This window comes from Leucopleurus acutus (assembly GCF_964270905.1).
Source record: "Leucopleurus acutus genome assembly, chromosome: 7".
In the NCBI taxonomy this organism is placed as follows: domain Eukaryota; kingdom Metazoa; phylum Chordata; class Mammalia; order Artiodactyla; family Delphinidae; genus Leucopleurus; species Leucopleurus acutus.
This window is the reverse complement of record NC_139150.1, coordinates 80,518,194-80,540,255: the sequence shown is the minus strand read 5'-3', so window position 1 is coordinate 80,540,255 and position 22,062 is coordinate 80,518,194. Positions and strand designations below refer to the sequence as shown.

The following is a 22,062-nucleotide window of genomic DNA, read 5'->3' as shown; positions in this document are numbered from 1 at the left end:
GAATGTAGCAAAGTAAATTAACGTATTATTAATTTGTAAGAAGAGTCTCTTGTGACTCATTTGATTACATCAAATTTAATTCCTAACTATGACTTAACACTTCTTTAAAAACAGAACTTTTATGGCATGGAAAACAACTGCATATTTATAAGATATGCATGTTTTATTTTACTGCTGCAATTTTTATTATGAATATGAAACCTATTTTAAAAAACAATGATCCAATGCTAAATCTTAAAAGAGACAGAACTAAACAGCCTAAGTGGTGAAAAAGCAGTGGAAAGTGGAGTGTATCTACCTACACCTTCTTCTGAAAGAGCTTTGAATCCTTTATTCTGTTTTTTGTTTTTCCTTTTTGCTTCTTTGTTGAGAAGGGTTTGAGAATTAGATAACTGAGATGGAAACAGGCGAATATATGGCTCTAATATATGGCTCTATCTTGTCTCAGTAGCAAGACAAAAAAAGCTTGAGCCTTCTCACTTCTCTTTTGCTATCTAAAAAATCTATACATACCACATAGTTGGGTTTTTCTTCTTGAATTCACGTTCCTTTTAAATTTTTTAAATTAATTTTTATTGGAGTATAGTTGCTTTTATACCACATAGTTCTGAAGGCAAGAATTTTTGATTATTAAATGGACAGGGACAGAAAAATATTTCTATGTGTATTAAACCCAGTTTGAACTTATGAACAGTGAATTATTTCTATAGTCTCTCCCTACAACAGGGTAACTTTGTTATACAGAATAGTACAACATATTCATTGTTGTTTATTTGTACTATGATGATGTCAAACACTAAAGATACTAAAGAAAACAATATTCTGGGAACCTATTTCTGGAAATGTTACTATGCATCACCTTTTGAGCACTAGTTTATCCTGTTTTAAGAAGGAAAGAAAAATGAAGAAAATGACTGACAGAAAAAGCAGGTTGTGGGCTTCCCTGGTGGCTCAGTGGTTGAGAATCCGCCTGCCGATGCAGGGGACACGGGTTCGTGCCCCGGTCTGGGAAGATCCCACATGCCGCGGAGCGCCTGGGCCTGTGAGCCATGGTCGCTGAGCCTGCGCGTCCAGAGCCTGTGCTCCACAACGGGAGAGGCCACAACAGTGAGAGGCCCGAGTACCACAAAAAAAAAAAAAAAGAAAAGAAAAAGAAAAAGCAGGTTGTGAAAAATAATAAAGCTACCCCAGTGTGCTCATTTATAGACTGAGATCCAAATTCAGGACTATAGAGTAAGTTCTCCATCCCTTGCCTATAAGCATTTTAAAGGCTCTGTAGCTCTGTTTCTGGAGGAAAGGTGCTTGCCAATAACCACCTGACCAAAAAAAGAACTATGACTAAGGCTGCAAATTTTAAAAAACAATTTTAATGCCTGGGCCTCAGCTACAACTTCACAGCACTACTGCAATGAAAAAGATTACAGAATGGTAAAGGAGTAGACTCAGGATATTTTAGTGGGCCTTGACATATATCCTGAGAAACATAATGCATTGTTCCAGCATCCTTATAAATTAGCACAAAGCTAAGTACATTTCATAAAAAAAGCTACAAATTATTTTCCCAGGCATGTGGACTTGTCTAGTAGAAGAACCTAACCTTGGATTTATTCCAAAAGAGGCTCTCAACTGGTATGCAGCAACTCCTTAAAGGACACCAGTACAAATATAGTAGGATAAATTCCCACCCTCTCCTGTCCCAAAGCTGAATCTCTGATCAAAGCAACAAACAAACCCTTGCTGTGAAGCTAGAGGATAGGTACACAAATAAATTTGTATGACTTTATCTACTAAATTAAAAAAATGCAAATGTTAACAAATATGAATTATAATTTTAGCGATGAGCAGCAAAGGTTTAAAGCCTCAACCTTAAATTAACCATAATATACACTGGTATTAAAAAACCCCAATTTTTGAGCAATTCAACTACAGACTTAACCAAAAATGGGAAACCATGAATACTTCTCTGTGGCTACAGCATAACTACCACAGCATACTGAGCTATGGAGGCTATTTTAAAGGATATTATCTTAAATAAATCTTCAGAGAAATTCATGATAGACATCTCTTACCTCATAAATGTTGGGGTGCCACATTTTGGTCAAGAATCTGAAGGTAGGTGGTGAATATGGGTAGTCAATAGGAAATTTAATATGCGCCTGAAAAGAAAAAGAATGAAATGCTAGTAAGATTACAGATTATTCATCTAACTAACAATTCACCCTGATATACTCCAGCGCAACAAAACTCCTTTCTACACAGTAGACTATGGAGATTAAAATAGCTCATATATATTTTGTTAGCCCCAATGCCAGGGTTATTATTAGCATGTGTTCTAACTATCTCTGTAAATATTTATAAAAATTAATGTTAAATTGCCGAAGTTCAACAGTTATATAATTGAACACACGAATGAAAAACAGTTTAATATGTGTGTCACATTAATGGGTATATTTTATTTTAATAACAAAAAATAATTAATACAACCTTATGGTACATAATACAGAACAAAGATAATTTGTTTTACTTAACACCGTTTACCGACCAGAAGTAACAAATGCTACCATTTTGATATGGCTCCTCCAAGAGTTTTTGATGCTAATATATGCTTATCTCTTTACAAAACTTATTTTCAAAAACTTGAATGTATTTCAAGTTTTCAAAACTTATTTTCGAAAACTTGAATATATTTTATTTTATACTGTTTTTTCAATCTGTATCATATCATAAACATTTTCCTTTGTATATATGATTGTTAGTATGTGCATAATGTTCCATCATACAGATATACAGATGAACCATTAAAAGAAAAAAAACTACTTCCTTATTTTGGAACAGCTGGGTTGTTTTTCACTCTATTGCTATTGTAAATACTGCTACAGTGAATGTCCTTGGCAGTATCCCACATTTCACATATGAAAAAATCCAGACAAATTCTCATCTAACAGTACTAGTAAAAGGGAGTGAAGAAGGGAATGAAAGAACAAGGTAAGAATAAATAAGCTAAGGACAGCAGTGAAAATGGCAGAGTCAGTAACCTCAAAAATTCTGTCTTCAGGACTTCCCCGGTGGCGCGGGAAATGTTTGGGAATCCGCCTGCCGATGCAGGGGACACAGGTTCGAGCCCTGGTCCAGGAAGATCCCACATGCTGCAGAGCAACTAAGCCCATGCGCCACAGCTACTGAGCCTGCGCTCTAGAGCCAGCGAGCCACAACTACTGAACCTGCATGCCACAACTACTGAAGCCCACACACCTAGAGCCCATGCTCTGCAACGAGAAGCCACCGCGATGAGAAGCCCATGCACCTCAACGAAGAGTAGTCCCTGGTCACCGCAACTAGAGAAAGCCCGTGTGCAGCAACAAAGACCCAACCCAGCCAAAAATAAATAAATTAAAACAAAAAGAAACACTAAACGAGTCCTTCAGGCTGAAATGAAAGGACACTAGCCAGTACCTGAAACAACATGAAGGAAGAGCACAAATCAAAACATAGGATAAGTATAGGATAAATATGAAAGAAACAATAAATGTACTTTTTGTTTATAACTTTTTTCCTCCTAATTTAAAAGATAATTACATAGTATAATAATTATAAATCTATTGAAAGGCAAAAAATACACAAAGAAGGAATTTGTTTACCAATAAAAAACAAAGTAAAGGGGAGGGATCAGAGTTACATAAGAGCAAAGTTTCTGTACACCACTGAAATTAAGATGGTTATTAACTGAACTTAGATACAGTTATATGATGTTGATTGTAATCCCGAGGGTAACCACTAAGAAATAACTCAAAAATTCAATACCCCTTCATGACTGAAAACACCCAGCAAACTAGGAATACAAGGTAAATTCCTCAACTTGAAAAAAGGAATGTAGTAAACAAAACTATAACTAACATTATACTTAGTGGTGAAGTAATTTCAGAAATAAGACAGGGATGTCTACTCTCACCACTTCTATTCAACACTATACTGGAGATGATAGTCAGGCCAGCCGGCAAGGAAATGAAATAAAACGCATCTTGGTTGGAAAGTAAGAAGCAAAGTTATTTCTATTTGCAAATTAGATAATCCTGTATATAGATTTTCAAAAGGAACCCACTAAATATATTAGAATAACAAATTCAGCAGAATTGCAAGATAAAAGATCAATATACCAGCATCAATTATATTTCTACACTGCAGCACTGAACAAACTGAAAATGAAATTAAGAAAATTCCATTTATAATAGCATCAAGGGGCTTCCCTGGTGGCGCAGTGGTTGAGAGTCCGCCTGCCGATGCAGGGGACACGGGTTTGTGCCCCGGTCCGGGAAGATCCCACATGCCGCGGAGCGGCTGGGCCCGTGAGCCATGGCCGCGGAGCCTGCACGTCCCGAGCCTGTGCTCCGCAACGGGAGACGCCACAACAGTGAGAGGCCCGCGTACCGCAAAAAACAAAACAAAACAAAACAAAAACCTGTATAATAGCATCAAAAAGAATAAAATACTTAGGAATAAGTATAATAAAAGAAATACACAACTTACACTCTGAAAAGTACAAAACATTTTTAAAAGAAATTAAAGACTTAAATAAATGTTAAATATCCATGATATTATATGTTCATAGATTGCAAGACTCAATACTGTGAAGATGGTAATCCTCCTCAAGCTTATCTACAGATTCAGCATCACTGTATGGAAACCCCTGTTGCCTTCTTTACAGAAATGGAAAAGCTGGTACTCATGGGACCCAGAATAGCCAAAACAATCTTGAAAAATAAAAACAAAGTTAGACAACTCACTTTCCAGTTTCAAAACACTACAAATCTATAGTGATCAAGACAGTTTGGTACTAATATAAGGCCAATTCAATGGGGGGAAAGGCCTTTTCAACAAATTGTGCTGAGACAACTGGATATTCACATGCAAAAGAATGGAGTCAAATCCTTTGAAATACACCAACGGACTCTGTATTTAACAAGGCCTGCCTTCAGGAGAAACCAGTTACAGCCTAACTTGCTAGGATATTGTCAGAGCCTAACTGACCTAGGGAAAGAGAAATATTGGGTTGGCCGAAAGTTCGTTAGGGTTTCTCCATAACATCTTACGGAAAAAACTCCAGCCCTAATATCCCACGTAGGGGGTGAAGAAAAACAGAAACTCTTGAAAAGTTCACAGTCCAGAGTCAAAGCCTCATTAAAAAGACTGAAAACTAATCATAGGAGAACAGAACTCTTCCCCTTCCCCTCACACTTCACCACCATATTACTAAGGCATTTATAGCAGTTCCTTTTACCCAGTACATCACAGCTAACTAACATGAAAAAATGATAAGGCATACCTAAAGGAAAAATCACAAATGAAGAGAGAGCAATTATCACAACCAGACATGGGAAAGATGTTGGAATTATTAGATTGGGAATTTAAAACAACGATGATTAATAATTAATAGTGGACATCAAATATTGAAGGATAATTAATAGTGGACAAAGTAAACAGCATGCAAAAAGAGATAGGCAATGTAAGCAGAGAGATGGAAATCTTAAGAAAGAACCAAAGACAAATGCTAGAGATAAAAACACTGAAGAATGCCTTTGATGGGCTGAGTAAGACTGACACAGCTGAGGGAAAAAACCTCTGCACTAGAGGATATTATCAATAGAATCCTCGAAAGCAGAAAAGCAAAGAGAACAAAGACTGGGGGGGAAAAACAGAACAGAATATCCAAGGAGTGTGGGACAACTACAAGAAGTGTAAGTTACATGTAATAGGAATACCTGAAGGAATAAAAGACACCATAACGAAAATGAAAAGACAACCCACAGGATGGGAGAAAATACTTGCAAATCATTTATCTGATAAGGGACATGTACCCAGATTACGTAAAGAATGCTTATAACTCAGTAATAAAGAGAAATAACTCAATTTAAAAATGAGCCCAGGGCTTCCCTGGTGGCGCAGTGGTTAAGAATCTGCCTGCCAATGCAGGGGACACGGGTTCGAGCCCTGCTCCGGGAAGATCCCACATGCCACGGAGCAACTAAGCCCGTGTGCCACAACTACTGAGCCTGTGCTCTAGAGCCCACAAGCCACAACTACTGAAGCCCACACACCTAGAGCCCTTGCTCTGCAACAAGAGAAGCCACAGCAGTGAGAAGCCCGCACACTGCAACAAAGAGTAGCCCCCGCTTGCCTCAACTAGAGACAGCCTGCGCGCAGCAACGAAGACCCAACGGAGCCAAAAGTAAATTAATTAATTAATTAAACAAACAAACAAAATGTTTGGCCAGGATGTCATGAAATTAGAATGCTTTATACATGGCTGGAAGGGATCAAAATGGTATAGCCACTTTGAAAAACAGTCTAGCATTTCCTTGAAAGAATAAACATAGTTAACCATGTACCATGCAAGTCCACTACCAGGTATATGTCCAAGAGAAATGAAAACATTACATCCACATGAGAACTTGTACAGAAATGTTCACAGCAGCATAACAGACAAAATGTAGAACAACCCCAAATGTCCATCACCTGAGGAAATAAACAAAAGGTGGTATATATCCATACACTAGAATATTATGTGGCAGTTAAAAGGAATGAAGTACTGGACTTCCCTGGTGGTCCAGTGGTAAACAATCCGCTTTACAATGCTTACAACGCAGGGGACGCGGGTTCCATCCCTGGTCAGGGAACTAAGATCCCATATGCCCCAGGGCAACTAAGCCCGTGAACCACAACTACTGAGCTCATGCGCCTCAACTAGAGAGCCTGTGCGCCGCAAACTACAGAGCCCACGTGCCCTGGAGCCTGCGCACCACAACTAGAGAAGAGAAAACCCACACACAACTAGAGAAGCCCAAGCGCCACAACTAGAGAAGAGAAAACCTGCATGCCACAACTAGAGAGCAGCCTGTGCACCGCAACGAAGAGCCCACATGCTGCAACTAAGACCCGATGCAGCCAAAAATAAATAATAAATAAATCTTTAAAAATAAATAAAAATTAAAGCAAACAAAAACTGGAGTCCAAAAGCAGTCACACCCCAATAGCAACAAGAATACTCAGTTCCTCAGATCTTGGTTTCAAAATACCATTTTCTAATAAAAAGAAACAAGGCTTTTTGGAGAAATACTTGATTCTACATGTGGGGCAAAGAAAATACAAGATGAGCATGGAGCATCTTATAGTGCCTGAAAGTAAGGAAATGCTAAAGAAAAAATATGGAGGCATGTCAATAACAAACAAAAAAAAGCAAACAACAACAAAAAGCCATAGGAGCCAACCTGAAAGAGCCCCTGCTGGCCAAAAGTAAAGCAATTCATAGTACTGGATGATAACCCAAGGTATAAAATAAATATAAATGAGTGCATTTTGGTATAAATTATTGAATGAAAAAATACTGGGGAAGGGACAAATCTTCCTCACAGCATATATTATCTTCCTCCAGATAATATATGTAGATATATCCCATTAAGGAGGTGGAGTTTAATTCCCCTCCCCACAAGTGTGGGCAGGGCTGAATGACTCACTTCCTAAGAATATGGAAAGGAAGACATACTAACTTTATAATAGAGAAAGCTGGCAGACAACACCTTAACCAAGTGATCAAGGTTAACATCACTGGTGTTAAGTCGCTGAAATCATGACCTCCCTTATAAGATGTGCTAAGAAACGCAGCTCATCTCTGTGGTGCTCTTACCCCAAAACCCATAACCCAGTCTGATCATGAGACAAACATCAGACAAACCCGAATGGAGGGACATTCTACACAATACCCAACCACTTCTTTTCAAAACTATGAAGGTCATGAAAAACAAAGAAAGATGGGGAAACCATCAAATATTGAAGGAAACTAAGGAGACATCACAACTAAATGCAATCAGTATTCTGAATTGCATACAGGAATAATAAAAGGACATTAGGGGTGGTAGGGGAGAACTGAGCATGACTGCTAATAGATATGAGGTTTCTTTTGGAGGTGATGAAATAAACTGGAGTTAGATGGTGGTGATGGCTGTATGACCTGGTGAATAAAAAACCACTGAATTGTACACTTTGAAAGCCTACAAAGTATTGGTACCATGGTTAGGTGTTGTCTGAGTAGGTCCCTGGGTGGATAAAAGCAGAGGAAATAGCAAGGCACCAGGTGCAAAGAATGTGGAGTGGTCAGGTATGGCTAGTGGGATGCCTGGTGGTAACTACAGAAGATAGGAGACTGGATGAAGGTAGGCTGAAGCCTTGTTTAGGTGTTTTAGTGGGAAACTACATAAAGTCAGAAAATCAGGGACTTCCCTGGTGGCACAGTGGTTAAGAATCCGCCTGCCAATTCAGGGGACACAGGTTCAAGCCCTGGTCCAGGAAGATCCCACATGCCGCAGAGCAACTAAGCCCGTAGGTCACAACTACTGAGCCCGTGCGCCTAGAGCCCATGCTCCGCAACAAGAGAAGCCACCGCAATGAGAAGCCCGTGAACCAAAAGAGTAGTCCCTGCTTGCCATGACTGCAGAAAACCCGCGCACAGCAATGAAGACCCTACACAACCATAAATAAATAAATAAATTAAAAAAAAAAAGAAATGAAAATCAAAGGCAAGATGTCTATTTTAGAATAAATGACTCTATGACAGCACTGTAAAAGACGGATTGAATGGGATAAAAGACAAAAGTTAGTGGTTTCCTATCTTTTTCATTTAATCAGCCTCATCTCCAGAATATGCATATACTTTAGAAAGCTTTAGTAATGATGACATAGTTATATAATGCATATCTGAATAAAACAGGATTGTAAAAATTTCCATACAAAATTGGAACTCTGATCGTTGAAAATGTAACCTCCTTTAACATATTTCTATGGGAAATTAGATTATCCTTTCTAAAAATAATCAATAAAATTTAGTATTGTTAGTCAAATCTTTAGGTCCCCAAAAACGTCCTCCTAGACTACTAACTATATTAAAAGAAATCTTTACAGAGTAACTAGGAATGGTTGCACGAAAATTTATAAAGAACATGCACCAATATGAAAGAGTAGTAAAAGAACATCTACTCAAGAAGCTAGACTGCCTGGGTTTGAATCCTGGCTCTGCCATTCATTAGCTGTTTTTTGAAGTTATTTGTGTCTCCAGTTTCCTCATCAGTAAAATAAAGCTTATAGTACTTATTAAACAGCTTGGTATGAGAATTAAATGAGTAAATGCTTGTGTAAAATGCATTAGAACAGTGTTTAACATATAATAAAAGATATGTAAGAGTTTTGTTTAAAAACTGCAAATTAAACTGGCAGAGGTTATGTCAGAAAACCTTCTTTAATAAAAAGCGTCTTTTATAGACTGCTCATTTTCGCTTTGTTTTATTGCTTTTACTTACCTGCCTTTTGATTATAACACTACCAGCTTTAGAAAAGACAACTAGAGAGATTCTTCCCAACCTAAGAACTTGAATCTTACGGAACGTTTTCTAAGAGCTTTACAAATCTTAATTACTTTTTACTTAAATATAATTAATAAACATTAATTACTTACTATTGTTAATTGGGTTTCTATATTTTCTGTAAGCATCTAATAATATTTTGAGCTTTTATCTGTATCTCTGTACCTTGAACCCTACTTATCGCCACAAAATTTTTAAAAGTAGCATCTCCAGAATAAAGTCAAAAACTATTTTTGATTTTTAAAAGTATCATGCCTGCGAGTTCCCTGGCGGTCCAATGGTTAGGACTCAGCACTTTCACTGCCGTGGCCCAGGTTCAATCCCTGGTCGGGGAGCTAAGCCACGTGGCGCAGCTGGGGGGGAAAAAAAAAAAGCTGTATCATCCCTAAATTATGCTTATGTTACAACTGAAAAAGGTAACATTGGGTGGTGTACCCCTGTAAGGCTACTTAAAATTGTTATAAGAACTCCTTCAATGGAATTTACAATCCTAAAGAATTTAGCTGAAGTTAAAATCAAGGGGAATATTCTGCTACAGTGCTTCCCTGAGATTATTCAGTTTTACCACTATTACTTTTTTTCAGAATCTTATTAATAATTTAAACATATTATATCATATTTATGTTCACCCATAATCATATCGGTGAAAATTTTTTAAGTTTAATTAAGTATAAAACTTGCTCTTATCCATTTCCAATCCTAGTAAATCTTAGGATGTGATTTGAACAAACTATAAACTTATTTATAAGTTTATAACAAGGAACAAGGGAAATGTGAACACTGACTGGATATTAAGGAATTAACTTTTTCAGCTGTAATAATAGCATTGTGGTTACTTTTTTAAAGGAGGCCCTTATATTTTAGGAATACATTCTGAAATATTCACAAGTGAAATGGTATATTGTCTGAAATCAGTTACAAAATAATGTGAAGAGGAGTAGATAAGGTATAGATTAAACATATTTGCTATGAGTTAATTATGGATGCTGAGTGATGGGTACACAAAGAGTTTACTGTACTCCTATTTCTAATTTCATATTATGGAAAATTTCAAACATACAAAAAGCTTAAGATATGAGATGACTAATATACAATTATTTTTTTAAAGCGTTACAGTGCTTTGCATAACTAGCATAATCATACCATTATGATAGCAATAGATGCCACTATTTTTTTTTTTTGCGGTACGCGGGCATCTCACTGTTGTGGCCTCTCCCGTTGCGGAGCACAGGCTCCGGACGCGCAGGCTCAGCGGCCATGGCTCACGGGCCCAGCCGCTCCGCGGCATGTGGGATCTTCCCGGACCGGGGCACAAACCCGTGTCCCCTGCATCGGCAGGCGGACTCTCAACCACTGCACCACCAGGGAAGCCCAGATGCCACTATTAACCACGTGAACATGATGGAACTTGGCAAGGTGATAATAAAGTTCATGTGAAAGAGAAAATACTTGAAAATAATACTGTTTTTGATAAAAACCAATAACAGGAAGGGGTTCACACTAGCAGATAGAAAAACATCCTACAGAGATATTATTAAAGGAGGAGACTACACACAGATCAATGATATAGAATAAGTTATTCAGAAAACAATAAAGGCAACATTTCAAATAAGTAAGAGAAAGATTCAAATGTTGGGGGAAATGACTCTTCCTTTGGATAAAGGGGTAAAGATGCTTATAGACACTTGAAAAGAAAATCAGATTTTACTTTCAAGGAGAAAAAGATCAAACCTCATCTTCAAGAAGAATCAACAACAGTGGTGAAAAACTGGACAATCCTTGATCTCCAAGAGTACAAAGGAGTTCATATGCTAGTAGCAAAAGATAGATTGTTCTGTTGCCACAGTAACAAAGAGCCACCAGAATGAGTTTTTTAAAATGAAGTATAGTTGATTTATAATGTTTTGTTAATTTCTGCTATACAACAAAGTGATTCACTTACATATATGTATATACACATACATTCTTTTTTTATATTCTTTTCCATTATGGTTTATCACAGGACACTGAATATAGTTCCCTGTGCTATACATACAGTAGGACCTTGTTTTTATCCATTCTATATATAATCAGAATCAGTTTTAAATTGCTTAAACAATACCTGACAGTTCTGTAGGCATGGAACAAGAACCAACTTTAAACCCATTTAAACAACTTTTATTGGTGAGTATGTTTTGGCAAGCCAACCTATCAGTAACGGTCCCTTGTTTCTGAAAGCCAGCCAACTGGGAACACACTCCTGCCAATGAACACACTTCTGAATACCAACCAATCAGTAATGGTCTCAGCCAAGTACCCATGCTTCCACAGCTGATGCCAACCCCACAAAGACTGTGAAAAATCCACCAATCCTTAAACTTCACACTTCTCAAAAACCCTATAATAAGATCAGCAGTCTGCTCTATGTGTAGAGACTGTGATTTGACCAGCAAAACTCTCTTAAGTAAGCAATAAACTCAGCTTTGTGATTTTTGGTTTAAGTACTGAAGAGTGGTCTTTTACACCTTTTACAAATTTATTCATGAAGTACAGTTTTAAATTTCATATATGACTGTACCAAGAAATATGGGAAATAAATCTGAAAAGTCACACCTTAAAACATACAAATTGTTTAACAAGTAATTTAGACTCTGACTCTTTTTTAAGGCAGCTCCTTATATCTTTCTTGACTAACCTGCAAACACCTAAGAAGTATCTCCAAAATATTTTCTGTACCATTACCACATATGCTTTCTCTAAAATGCTCAGGTTACTCCTAAGTGTACCCTTAATGAAATCACTGAACTCACCAGACATCTATGTTTAGTTATTCACACACTGAGCATTTATGTTAATGTTTTCATTTATTCAATCATTCAACATATCACTGTTGAAAACCAATGATACTGGGACTTCCCTGGTGGCACAGTGGCTAAGAATCCACCTGCCAATGCAGGGGACATGGGTTCGAGCCCTGGTCCGGGAAAATCCCACCTGCCGTGGAGCAACTAAGCCTGTGTGCTGCTACTGAGCCTGCACTCTAGAGCCTGCGAGCCACAATTACTGAACCCGCGAGCCACAACTACTGAGCCCGCAAGCCACAACTACTGAAGCCCTCGCGCCTAGAGGCCGTGTTGGGCAACAAAGAGAAGCCGCAGCAATGAGAAGCCCGCGTACTGCAACAAAGAGTAGCCCCCGCTCTCCACAACTAGAGGAAGCCCACGCACAGCAACGAAGACACAATGCAGCCATAAATAAATGAATGAATGAGTAAATAAATAAATAAATAATACAAAGTATGTACTAAACGGCAGGCACTGGGTTAAATGCTTCATATGCATCATTTCATTTCATCATTCAGTTGTAAAATTAAAAGGTGAGATGCATGTACAGCCACAAATTGCAGATGACTTTTAACTTAGGAACAGATTATCTTCCAGTCCACATTGCTGACTACGCAGCAATGTTTATCATTGTCTAACCATGTATTTACTGGGCTTCACCAATTCCACTGTCTCCTCATGCTCTAGCTTTTCTGTCCATTCTTTCTTATACTCCTTAGCTCCTCTCATCTTCTTTTTAACTTAATGTGCTCTCATTATAACTTTTCCCTGTTTCTTTAAAGAATACTTTTCTTCTTTGAAGAATCTTCCCCCCAGATGTGACACATTACAAAAACCAAAAACTTCTGGGCAAAGAAAAAGAAACACTAAAATGCATAATACCAAAAACTAATTTAGATAACATTAATATATGGAAATGAAGTATACATCAGCTTAGGACAAAATTTTGCTAACCCAGTGTGCAACATTAAAGTAATTTTGTTATCCCACTAAGTATTTTCATATGGAATTTCAGCTATAACATAACAAAAAACAAATATGAATAGAGAAATATATTCTAATTATTCCTGCTACCTGATTATTAATATGAGTAAGTTAAGAAAAAGCTTCCCAGTCCTAAACACAACTATATTTGGTAATAGGTCAGCTGACAACAAATGTAGAGTTGCTGTTGCATTTGGATTAGTGCCTGAAGATAGTGTGAAATGAGGATACTCCCACTGCTGAGTTTTTCTGCTATGTCATCAGCTCACATCTGCTATTGGATATGTTTCCAACATGACAGCAAAAGCAATCAAAACATGTTTTCTTATTAACTTGCTGCAAGTTTCAAAAGTCTGCCAACCACCAGTACAAACTCAAATAGTTCATTAACAATATGTAATTAATATACTGAATAGCTATACCTAGTGATGCTATAATATGTGCCACAGGCTTTAAAGTCAAGAAATTATGTCTTTATGGATTACAAATCTCAATATAAAAAGTTAATTTAGAATTACTATAATACTTAATATAATTATTCTAAAGTTAAGATGAAATATAAATAACAGGAAATCCCTGATGCTCCTACTGGACTCTCTTTTTTTGGCTGCACCACGGGGCATGTGGGATCCTAGTTCCCTGACCAGGGTTCAAATCGGTGTCCCCTGCAGTGGAAGCACGGAGTCCTAACCACTGGACCACCAGGGAAGTCCCCTGGACTCTTAAAAGTAAACTTCTGACAATTAAGGAGAAGTAACTCTCAGTATTAATTAATACTCATAGTCCTCTATTTTTTTAACAGAATAATATAAAAATGTTTCTTTCAGCTTAGAAAGTAAAGCCTTTTTGTTCCCAAGATACACTACTAGGTTACAAGACATACCATACGCTATAGTTACTGACTGTTATTGGTACAAGGCTAGACAAACAGACAAATGGTACAGAAAAGAGGATCCAAAAACAGATATATATAGAGTCACCTAGTTTACAATGAAAACAACACTACAGTTCAGTGGGTGACAGGATAGTGTTTTCAATAAATGGTACTACAGCAACTGGATATCCACAAAGAAAAATTAACCTTGACCCTTGTCTCACATCATTTACAGATAGATCACAGATCTAACTGCAAAACTAGAACTATAAAGGTTTCTAAATGAAAACATAAAAGAATATCTTCACGCTGGAATTCCTAACCAGAGCAATTAGACAAGAAAAAAGAAATAAAAGGCACCCAAATTTCCAAATTAGAAAAAATTATCTGTTTGCAGACATGATCTTATAAATAGAAAACCCTGAAGATTCCACACAAAACAAAAACAGTTACAACTAATAAACAAATTTAGCAATATTGCAAGATGTAAAAATCACATGCAAAAAAAAAAGTATTACAGGGCTTCCCTGGTGGCGCAGTGGTTGAGAGTCCGCCTGCCGATGCAGGGGACATGAGTTCGTGCCCCGGTCCAGGAAGATCCCACATGCCGCGGAGCGGCTGGGCCCGTAAGCCATGGCCGCTGAGCCTGCGCGTCCAGAGCCTCTGCTCCGCAACGGGAGAGGCCACAACAGTGAGAGGCCCACGTACCGCAAAAAAAAAAAAAAAAAGTATACAATAGCAATGAATTCAAAGAGGAAATTAAGCAAATAATTCTGTTTACAATAATATCAGCAAGAATAAAATACTTAGGTATAGGGAATTCCCTGGCGGTCCACTAGTTAGGGCTCTGCGCTTCCACTGTAAGGGGGCACGGGTTCAATCCCCGTTTGGGGAATTAAGATCTCGCATGCCCCACAGCACAGCCAAAAAAATAAATAAATAAAAGGAAGAAATAAAATGTATGCTGTACGATGCTCTATTCTCACATGTTGTTTTTTGTTTGTCTGTTTGTTTGTTTTTTGCGGTACGCGGGCCTCTCACTGTTGTAGCCTCTCCCGTTGCGGAGCACAGGCTCTGGACGCGCGGGCTCAGCGGCCATGGCTCACGGGCCCAGCCACTCCGCGGCATGTGGGATCCTCCCGGACCGGGGCACGAACCCGTGTCCCCTGCATCGGCAGGCAGACTCTCAACCACTGCGCCACCAGGGAAGCCCCTCTCACATGTATTTTTGTAATAAAGTATTTATATAAAAAAAGAGAATAAAATACTTAGGCATTACGTTAACCAAAGGTGAAAGACTTATACACTGACAACTACAAAACACTGTTGAAAGAAATTAAAGATGACACAAACAAATGGAAAGACAACCCATGTTCATGGGGTTGGAAGACTTAATACTGTTAAGCTGTCAATACTACCAAAAGCGATCTACAGATTCGATGCAATCCTTATCAAAATCCCAATTATGATTTTTGCAGAAATAGAAAAAGTCATCCTAAAATTCATATGGAACCTCAAGGGACTCCAAACAGCTAAAACAATGTTGCAAAAGAAGAACAAAGTTTGGAGGTCTCATACTTCCTGATATCAAAACTTAATATAAAGCTACAGTAATCAAGACAATGCGATACTTGCATAAAGACATACATTGATGGAACACAACAGAAAGCCCAAAAATAAACTCTCACTTATATGATCGAATAATTTTTTACAAGGGTGCCAAGACCATTCAATGGGGAAGGTACAATCTTTTCAACAAATGATAGAAAAACTGGGTATCTATATGGAAAAGAATGAAATTGGACCCTTACCTTACACCATATATGAATATTAACTCAAAATGGATCATAGACCTAAATATAACACGTAAATTTATAAAACTCTTAGAAGAAAATGGGAAGAGCTTCATGACACTCAGTTTAGCAATGATTTCTAGGACATGACATCAAAAGCACAGCAACAAAAGAAAAAAATGTAAATTGGCCTATATCAAAATTAAAAATGTTTATGTATCAAATGACACTATCGAGGGACTTTCCTGGTGGTCCAGTGGTTAAGAACCCACCTTCCAATACAGGGGACATGGGTTCTATCCCTGGTTGGGGAACTAAGATCCCACATGCCACAGGGCAACTAAGCCCGCACACCGCAACTACTGAGCCTGCGCATCACAACTAGAGAAAAGCCTGTGCGCCATGAAAGATCCCACATGCCACAACAAAGATCCCACATGCCACAACTAAGACCCAACGCAGCCAAATAAAAATAAATAAATAAATAAATAAATGTTTCATCAAATGACACTATCAACAGAGTGAAAAGGCAACCCACAGGAGAAAATATCTGCAAATCATATATCTGATGAGGGATTAATATCCAAAATATATATAGTGAACTACATACAACTCAACAACAACAGGATTAAAAATCAGACAAAGACAAGTAGACATTTCTCCAAAGAAAATTTACAAATGGCCAATAAGCACACGAAAAGATGCTCAACAGCAACAGTCATTAAGGAAACATAATGACTAAACCACAAAACCACAATGAGATACCACTTTACAGCCATTAGGATGACTATTAACAAATCAAAACAAAATAAATGTTGGTGAGGATGTGGAGAAACTGGAAACACTTTTCATGCAGTGCTGGTAGGAATGTAAAATGGTGCAGCCACTATGGAAAACAATAGGGTGGTTCCTTAAAAAATTAAAAATAGAATTACCATATGATTCAGCAATTCCACTTCTAGGTATACACCCAAAAGAATCAAAAGCAGAGTCTCAAACAGATATTTGCACACCTATAGTCATAGCAGCTTATTCATAACAGCAAATGGTGAAAGCAACCCAGGAATCCACCAATGGAAAAATGGATAAACAAAATGTGATATATACACAGAATGGAATATTTAGCCTCTAAAAGGAAGGAAATTCTGACACATGCTACGAACATGGAGAACCCTGGAAGGTATTATGCTAAGTTAAGCCAGTCATAAAAGGACATAGAGCTGGAAGAGGGGCAGGGGGTAAAGAGTTATTATTTAATGGTTCAGTTTGAGAAGATGTCAGAAGTTCTGGAGAAGGATGGTGGTGATGGTTACACAACAACATGAATGTACTTACAATTCCACTGAACTGTACACTTAGATATATTTTATCACACACACACACACACACACAGAGAATATCTTCATGACACTGCAGAAGACAAATGTTCTTAAATAAGACACAAAAGGCACTAACCACAAAAGAAAACATTGATAAATCTGACTCCATTAAAACTAAGAACTTCTGGTTCATCAAAAGACATCATTAAGACAGGGAACAAGCACAAGTAGAAGAAGATAATTCACAATACATATATCCAACAAATGATCTGTACCCAGAGTATATGAAGAACTCCTGCAAATTAATAAGAAAAAGACAAAAGAATAAAAATGGGCAAAAGACTTAAACAGGCACACCATAAAAGAGAATATCCAAATGCCAAGAGTAAAATAAAAAATAAAGATAGATATTCAACTCCATTAGTCATTAGAGAAGTGCAAATTTAAAACACAATACTTAAAATGAAACAGACTGGCAAGGCAATGATGCAGAAAAACAATAACTCTCACACAGTCCTTGTGGGAATATAAACCACTTTAGAAAACTGTTGGTATCTACTACAGCTGTTCATATGTATACCCTATGACTCAGAAATTCCATTCCTAAATATATATACCCAACAGAAAGATATATATTTTTACCAAAATACATGCACTGGAAGGTTCATAGTAGGAATATTCATATAGACAAAATCTGAAACTACCCAAGTGGCCATCAACAGGAGAATGGGTAAAGTGAAATAGTCATGTAATAGAATACTATATAGCAATGAGAAGGAGTGATCTACAACTACACAATAATGATTTGGTTAAACCACAGAAACGTAACTTTGAGAGAAAGAAGCCAGACACAAAATAGACTGATACTGTATAAATCTATTCATAATTAAAATTCAAGAACAGGCAAGACTAATTTATGCTTTTAGAAATTAGGATTATTCCAGGTAGTGGGAGGACAGTTCTGTAAGGAAGCACAAAAAAGGGCTCTTGGAGTGCTGGTAATATATATATATATATATATATATATATATATATATATTTTTTTTTTTTTTTTTGCGGTACGTGGGCCTCTCATTGCTGTGGCCTCTCCCATTGCGGAGCACAGGCTCAGGACGCGCAGGCTCAGCGGCCATGGCTCACGGGCCCAGCTGCTCCGCGGCATGTGGGATCTTCCCAGACCGGGACACGAACCCGTGTCCCCTGCATCGGCAGGCGGACTCTCAACCACTGCGCCACCAGGGAAGCCCTGGTAATATTTTTTTTCTTGATCTGGGTACTGGCTACATGGATGACCCAGTTTATGAAAATTCATTAAGCTACATACTTATGACATATATACTTTCCTGCCTTCATATAATTTGATAACATTAAAATGTAATATTTTCATTAGAGTTAAAATACAATAACCTTGTATATTTGAACATTTTGAGGAGAGACTTACACTTCTGGAAGAGTTCATTTACTAAATACTAATGTATTTACTGATAAATACATTAGAAAACTAAGTAAATAGGAGGTGGGGAGGTCAATCAACTCCACCAGAAAACAAAACACCATATGTAAAAGAAAAAGTAATTATGGTATATGACATGATTCAACTGGGACTATTTCATATTACAACACTGAAAATAAATCTAAACCAAAATTATGACTAAACTGGAAGGATGGGAGGGCCAATGAGTTTGTGGGCTAGGGTGTTATCATAATGCACAAAATCCTTATCTTCCATAGTAAAAATTCAATAGTTAATAACAAAATAAAAAATAAATCTAGAAACAGCAATGGAAACATTTAGAAATATGGGGGCAAATACCAGAACACAAGGTTGAAAAGTTTCAAAGTAGTTGTCTTTGGGGAGAAGTGTTCAGGGGTAGGAAGAGGACAGTGCAAGTGATTATAAATCTCGTAGGATTATCAGACTCTTCAAACCATTTACATATATTAATTTGACAACAACTTTTGAAAAATATAGTTAATTGCTATTAACAATTATGTAGCATTTTGGCCTCTCACAGAGTTCCTACTACTACATAACTGTGTTACAGGTAATCCATGAATGATTTGTTATGGATAACCTAAGAATGATGAGACCGTTGGCAGCCAGGGTAAGACATCCTGGATTCCTGATCTTCTGAACATATGAGCTCAAAGCTAAAAAGCGGGACACTCCCCTGGTGGTCCAGTGGGTAGTCTCCATGCTCTCAATGCAGAGGGCCTGGGTTCGCTCCCTGGTCAGGGAACTAGATACTGCATGCATGCTGCAAGTAAAGAGTCCACATGCCACAACTAATAAGTCTGCATGCCACAACTAAGAAGCCCACATGCCGCAACTAAGACCAGGCGCAGCCTAAATAAATAAATACATATTTTTATTTAAAAAAAAAAAAAAGCTAGTATGCTTTCAGTCACAAGAAAAGGCATTCTAGTGCTAAGGAATTTTTCCTCTCAGCCTCTTCTGCCTTTATTAACAAGGCATCTTTAGCACCTCATATGTTCACATATGTGGAACAATGGCAGATAAAATTACTAACCAGTTTTGATGCTATACTGGGAGAGTGTACCTAAGACAAGTTAAAAATGATTATGCATAAGCAATTGTAAAATGGTACAGTAAGATAAAAAATGAAGATCAATTATAGGGAATTCCCTGGTGGTTCAGTGGTTAGAACTCAGCACTCTCACAGCCGGAGCCCGAGTTCGATCCCTGGTCAGGGGAACATAAATCCCGCAAGCCATAAAGTACAGCCATAAAAAAAAAAGATGAATTATTTTCTCTCTACATTTTTCATGAAAAACTTTATTAATTCCATCATGCACTTTCTTTAGGCATGACAGCAAAGGTTAAAAACCCTAAAGGAGGGGCTTCCCTGGTGGCACAGTGGTTGAGAGTCTGCCTGCCGATGCAGGGGACACGAGTTCGTGCCCCAGTCCAGGAAGATCCCACATGCCGTGGAGCAGCTAGGCCCGTGAGCCATGGCCGCTGAGCCTGCGCGTCCGGAGCCTGTGCTCTGCAACGGGAGAGGCCACAACAGTGAGAGGCCCGCGTACCGCAAAAAAAAAAAAAAAAAAAAACCCTAAAGGAAATGATTGATGAATTTTATAACATGAAAATTAAACAATGACACAGCAAAATACACCATAAATATGGTTAAAGGCAAAACCACAAACTAGGAAAGATGTATATTAACTTCTGACAAAAGGTTAATATATTTACATAAAGAATGCTTCTAAATCAAAGCATAAAGACAAACCTGTCTATAGTAAAACAGGTAAAGGATGCAAACAAGCCCAAAACAGAGAAATACATTCTACTACTTAGCAGCCTTTTCATGGACTCTCCAGGACTCTGAGAAATTTAGATAGAAAACCACTCCTATATATGCAAAATGAGTCAGCAACTTTTACAAATATAAATATTTGTAAATTTTTTTGTATATACCAGTAGGAAATCAGAGTATACAGCATATAATTCAGCCAAGCAGAGAGAAATACGCGAAGCATCAAGTTTATCAAAAGAAGAAAAGGAATCTAATAGTATTCTGCCTATATATACTATCTTCTGCATTCCTACCTAACTAAACACCAGGGAAAGACACTACAGTTTCTCCAGCAGGAGACTGGCATAATGAGCAAGGAGGTATTTGATAAGGGTATGCATGACAGCTGAAGGGGTTTAAATTAACTCACCAGATATGAAGGGGGGAAAGTGTAGATTTTGATAGTGGCAATGGCAAAAGAGAAAAAGGAACAAATCGCTAACTCTTGGCTCTGTTTCTCATATCAAATGACAAGCAATAACATTTTATTACCAAAGATGAAAGCAGATCAACAAACGATACCTCCAATGACAATCATCTGGAGAAGAAACAACAGAACGAAAAGATTTAAAACCCCTTTCTTCACTAAACCATATTTTACTCTGTCAAATAATAATAAAGCTTAATATAATTACTTGTCACCTTTTTTCAAAATCAAAAATTTCTCAAGTACAGAAAATAGATCCTCACTAAAATTGCAGAGGACGAAGCTAGATCTTATCTTGCATTATCTAATTACTGAAGAATAGCTTGTTAAAACTTAACACTGAGTTAACTCACATTCTCTTTTACCACACCACCCCCAGAAAGAAAAAAGTAGGTGTCAGACATGACAAACAAGTAAAAAATGGGTATCTGATGTTATACAACCACGGATCTGTGAAAATTCTGATATCAAATACATATGAATTCAACAATGAACACATGTGACATACAATAACTCATTTAGAAAAGGTATTGGCAGCAATGTTTTTACTTAGCCAAAGAGTGCTATGGAATATTATGCCATGCCAACATAACAAGACGTTGCATCCTCACTCTCTCAAAATGGTACTTGCTGTTTGAGACCTAACTAATGATAGAAAAATGTTAGGGAAAAGCCATTAGGAATCAGAGGCAATAAAATACAAACTTATACCAAAGGCTAAGATGTCAGGAGAAAAAGAGGCTTATGTATCAATATTTGGCATGTCATGAAAGTGTTATTCCCAATTAAGAGAATTTCCTTTGGCAAAATTACTTGGAAAATGTGCATTCCTAAAATGCAATTATACTAAAATAAAATAGCTTGAACACCCACAAGGATTATATGCTAAACATTAAATTTATTTTTAAATAATCAAATTTGTTTTATTGAATACAAAAATCATTCTGTAAAACAAAAAAAAGCTTAAATAAGATCTTCTATGTCACAAAAAAACATAGGGGGAAAAATCCTAGTTCTAATAAGTTTTCCAAAATAAAGACATAAAAAGAAAAACAGTATCTACAAGACCATCCCAGTCTTAGGATTTTATGATGACCTTCCGTGTTAAAACAGGGATAT

The 22,062-nt window shown here is 37.4% G+C and overlaps 1 protein-coding gene across 1 annotated transcript in view; it reads right to left on the bottom strand.

Moving 5' to 3' along the window:
* UBE2R2 (ubiquitin conjugating enzyme E2 R2) overlaps positions 1-22,062 on the bottom strand; it is a 95,686-nt gene that overhangs the window by 26,210 nt on the left and 47,414 nt on the right. Inside the window, exon 2 of the mRNA XM_082842575.1 lies at positions 2,070-2,156. Coding sequence (XP_082698701.1) covers positions 2,070-2,156 — 87 coding nt within the window. The remainder of the gene's footprint in view (positions 1-2,069; positions 2,157-22,062) is intronic.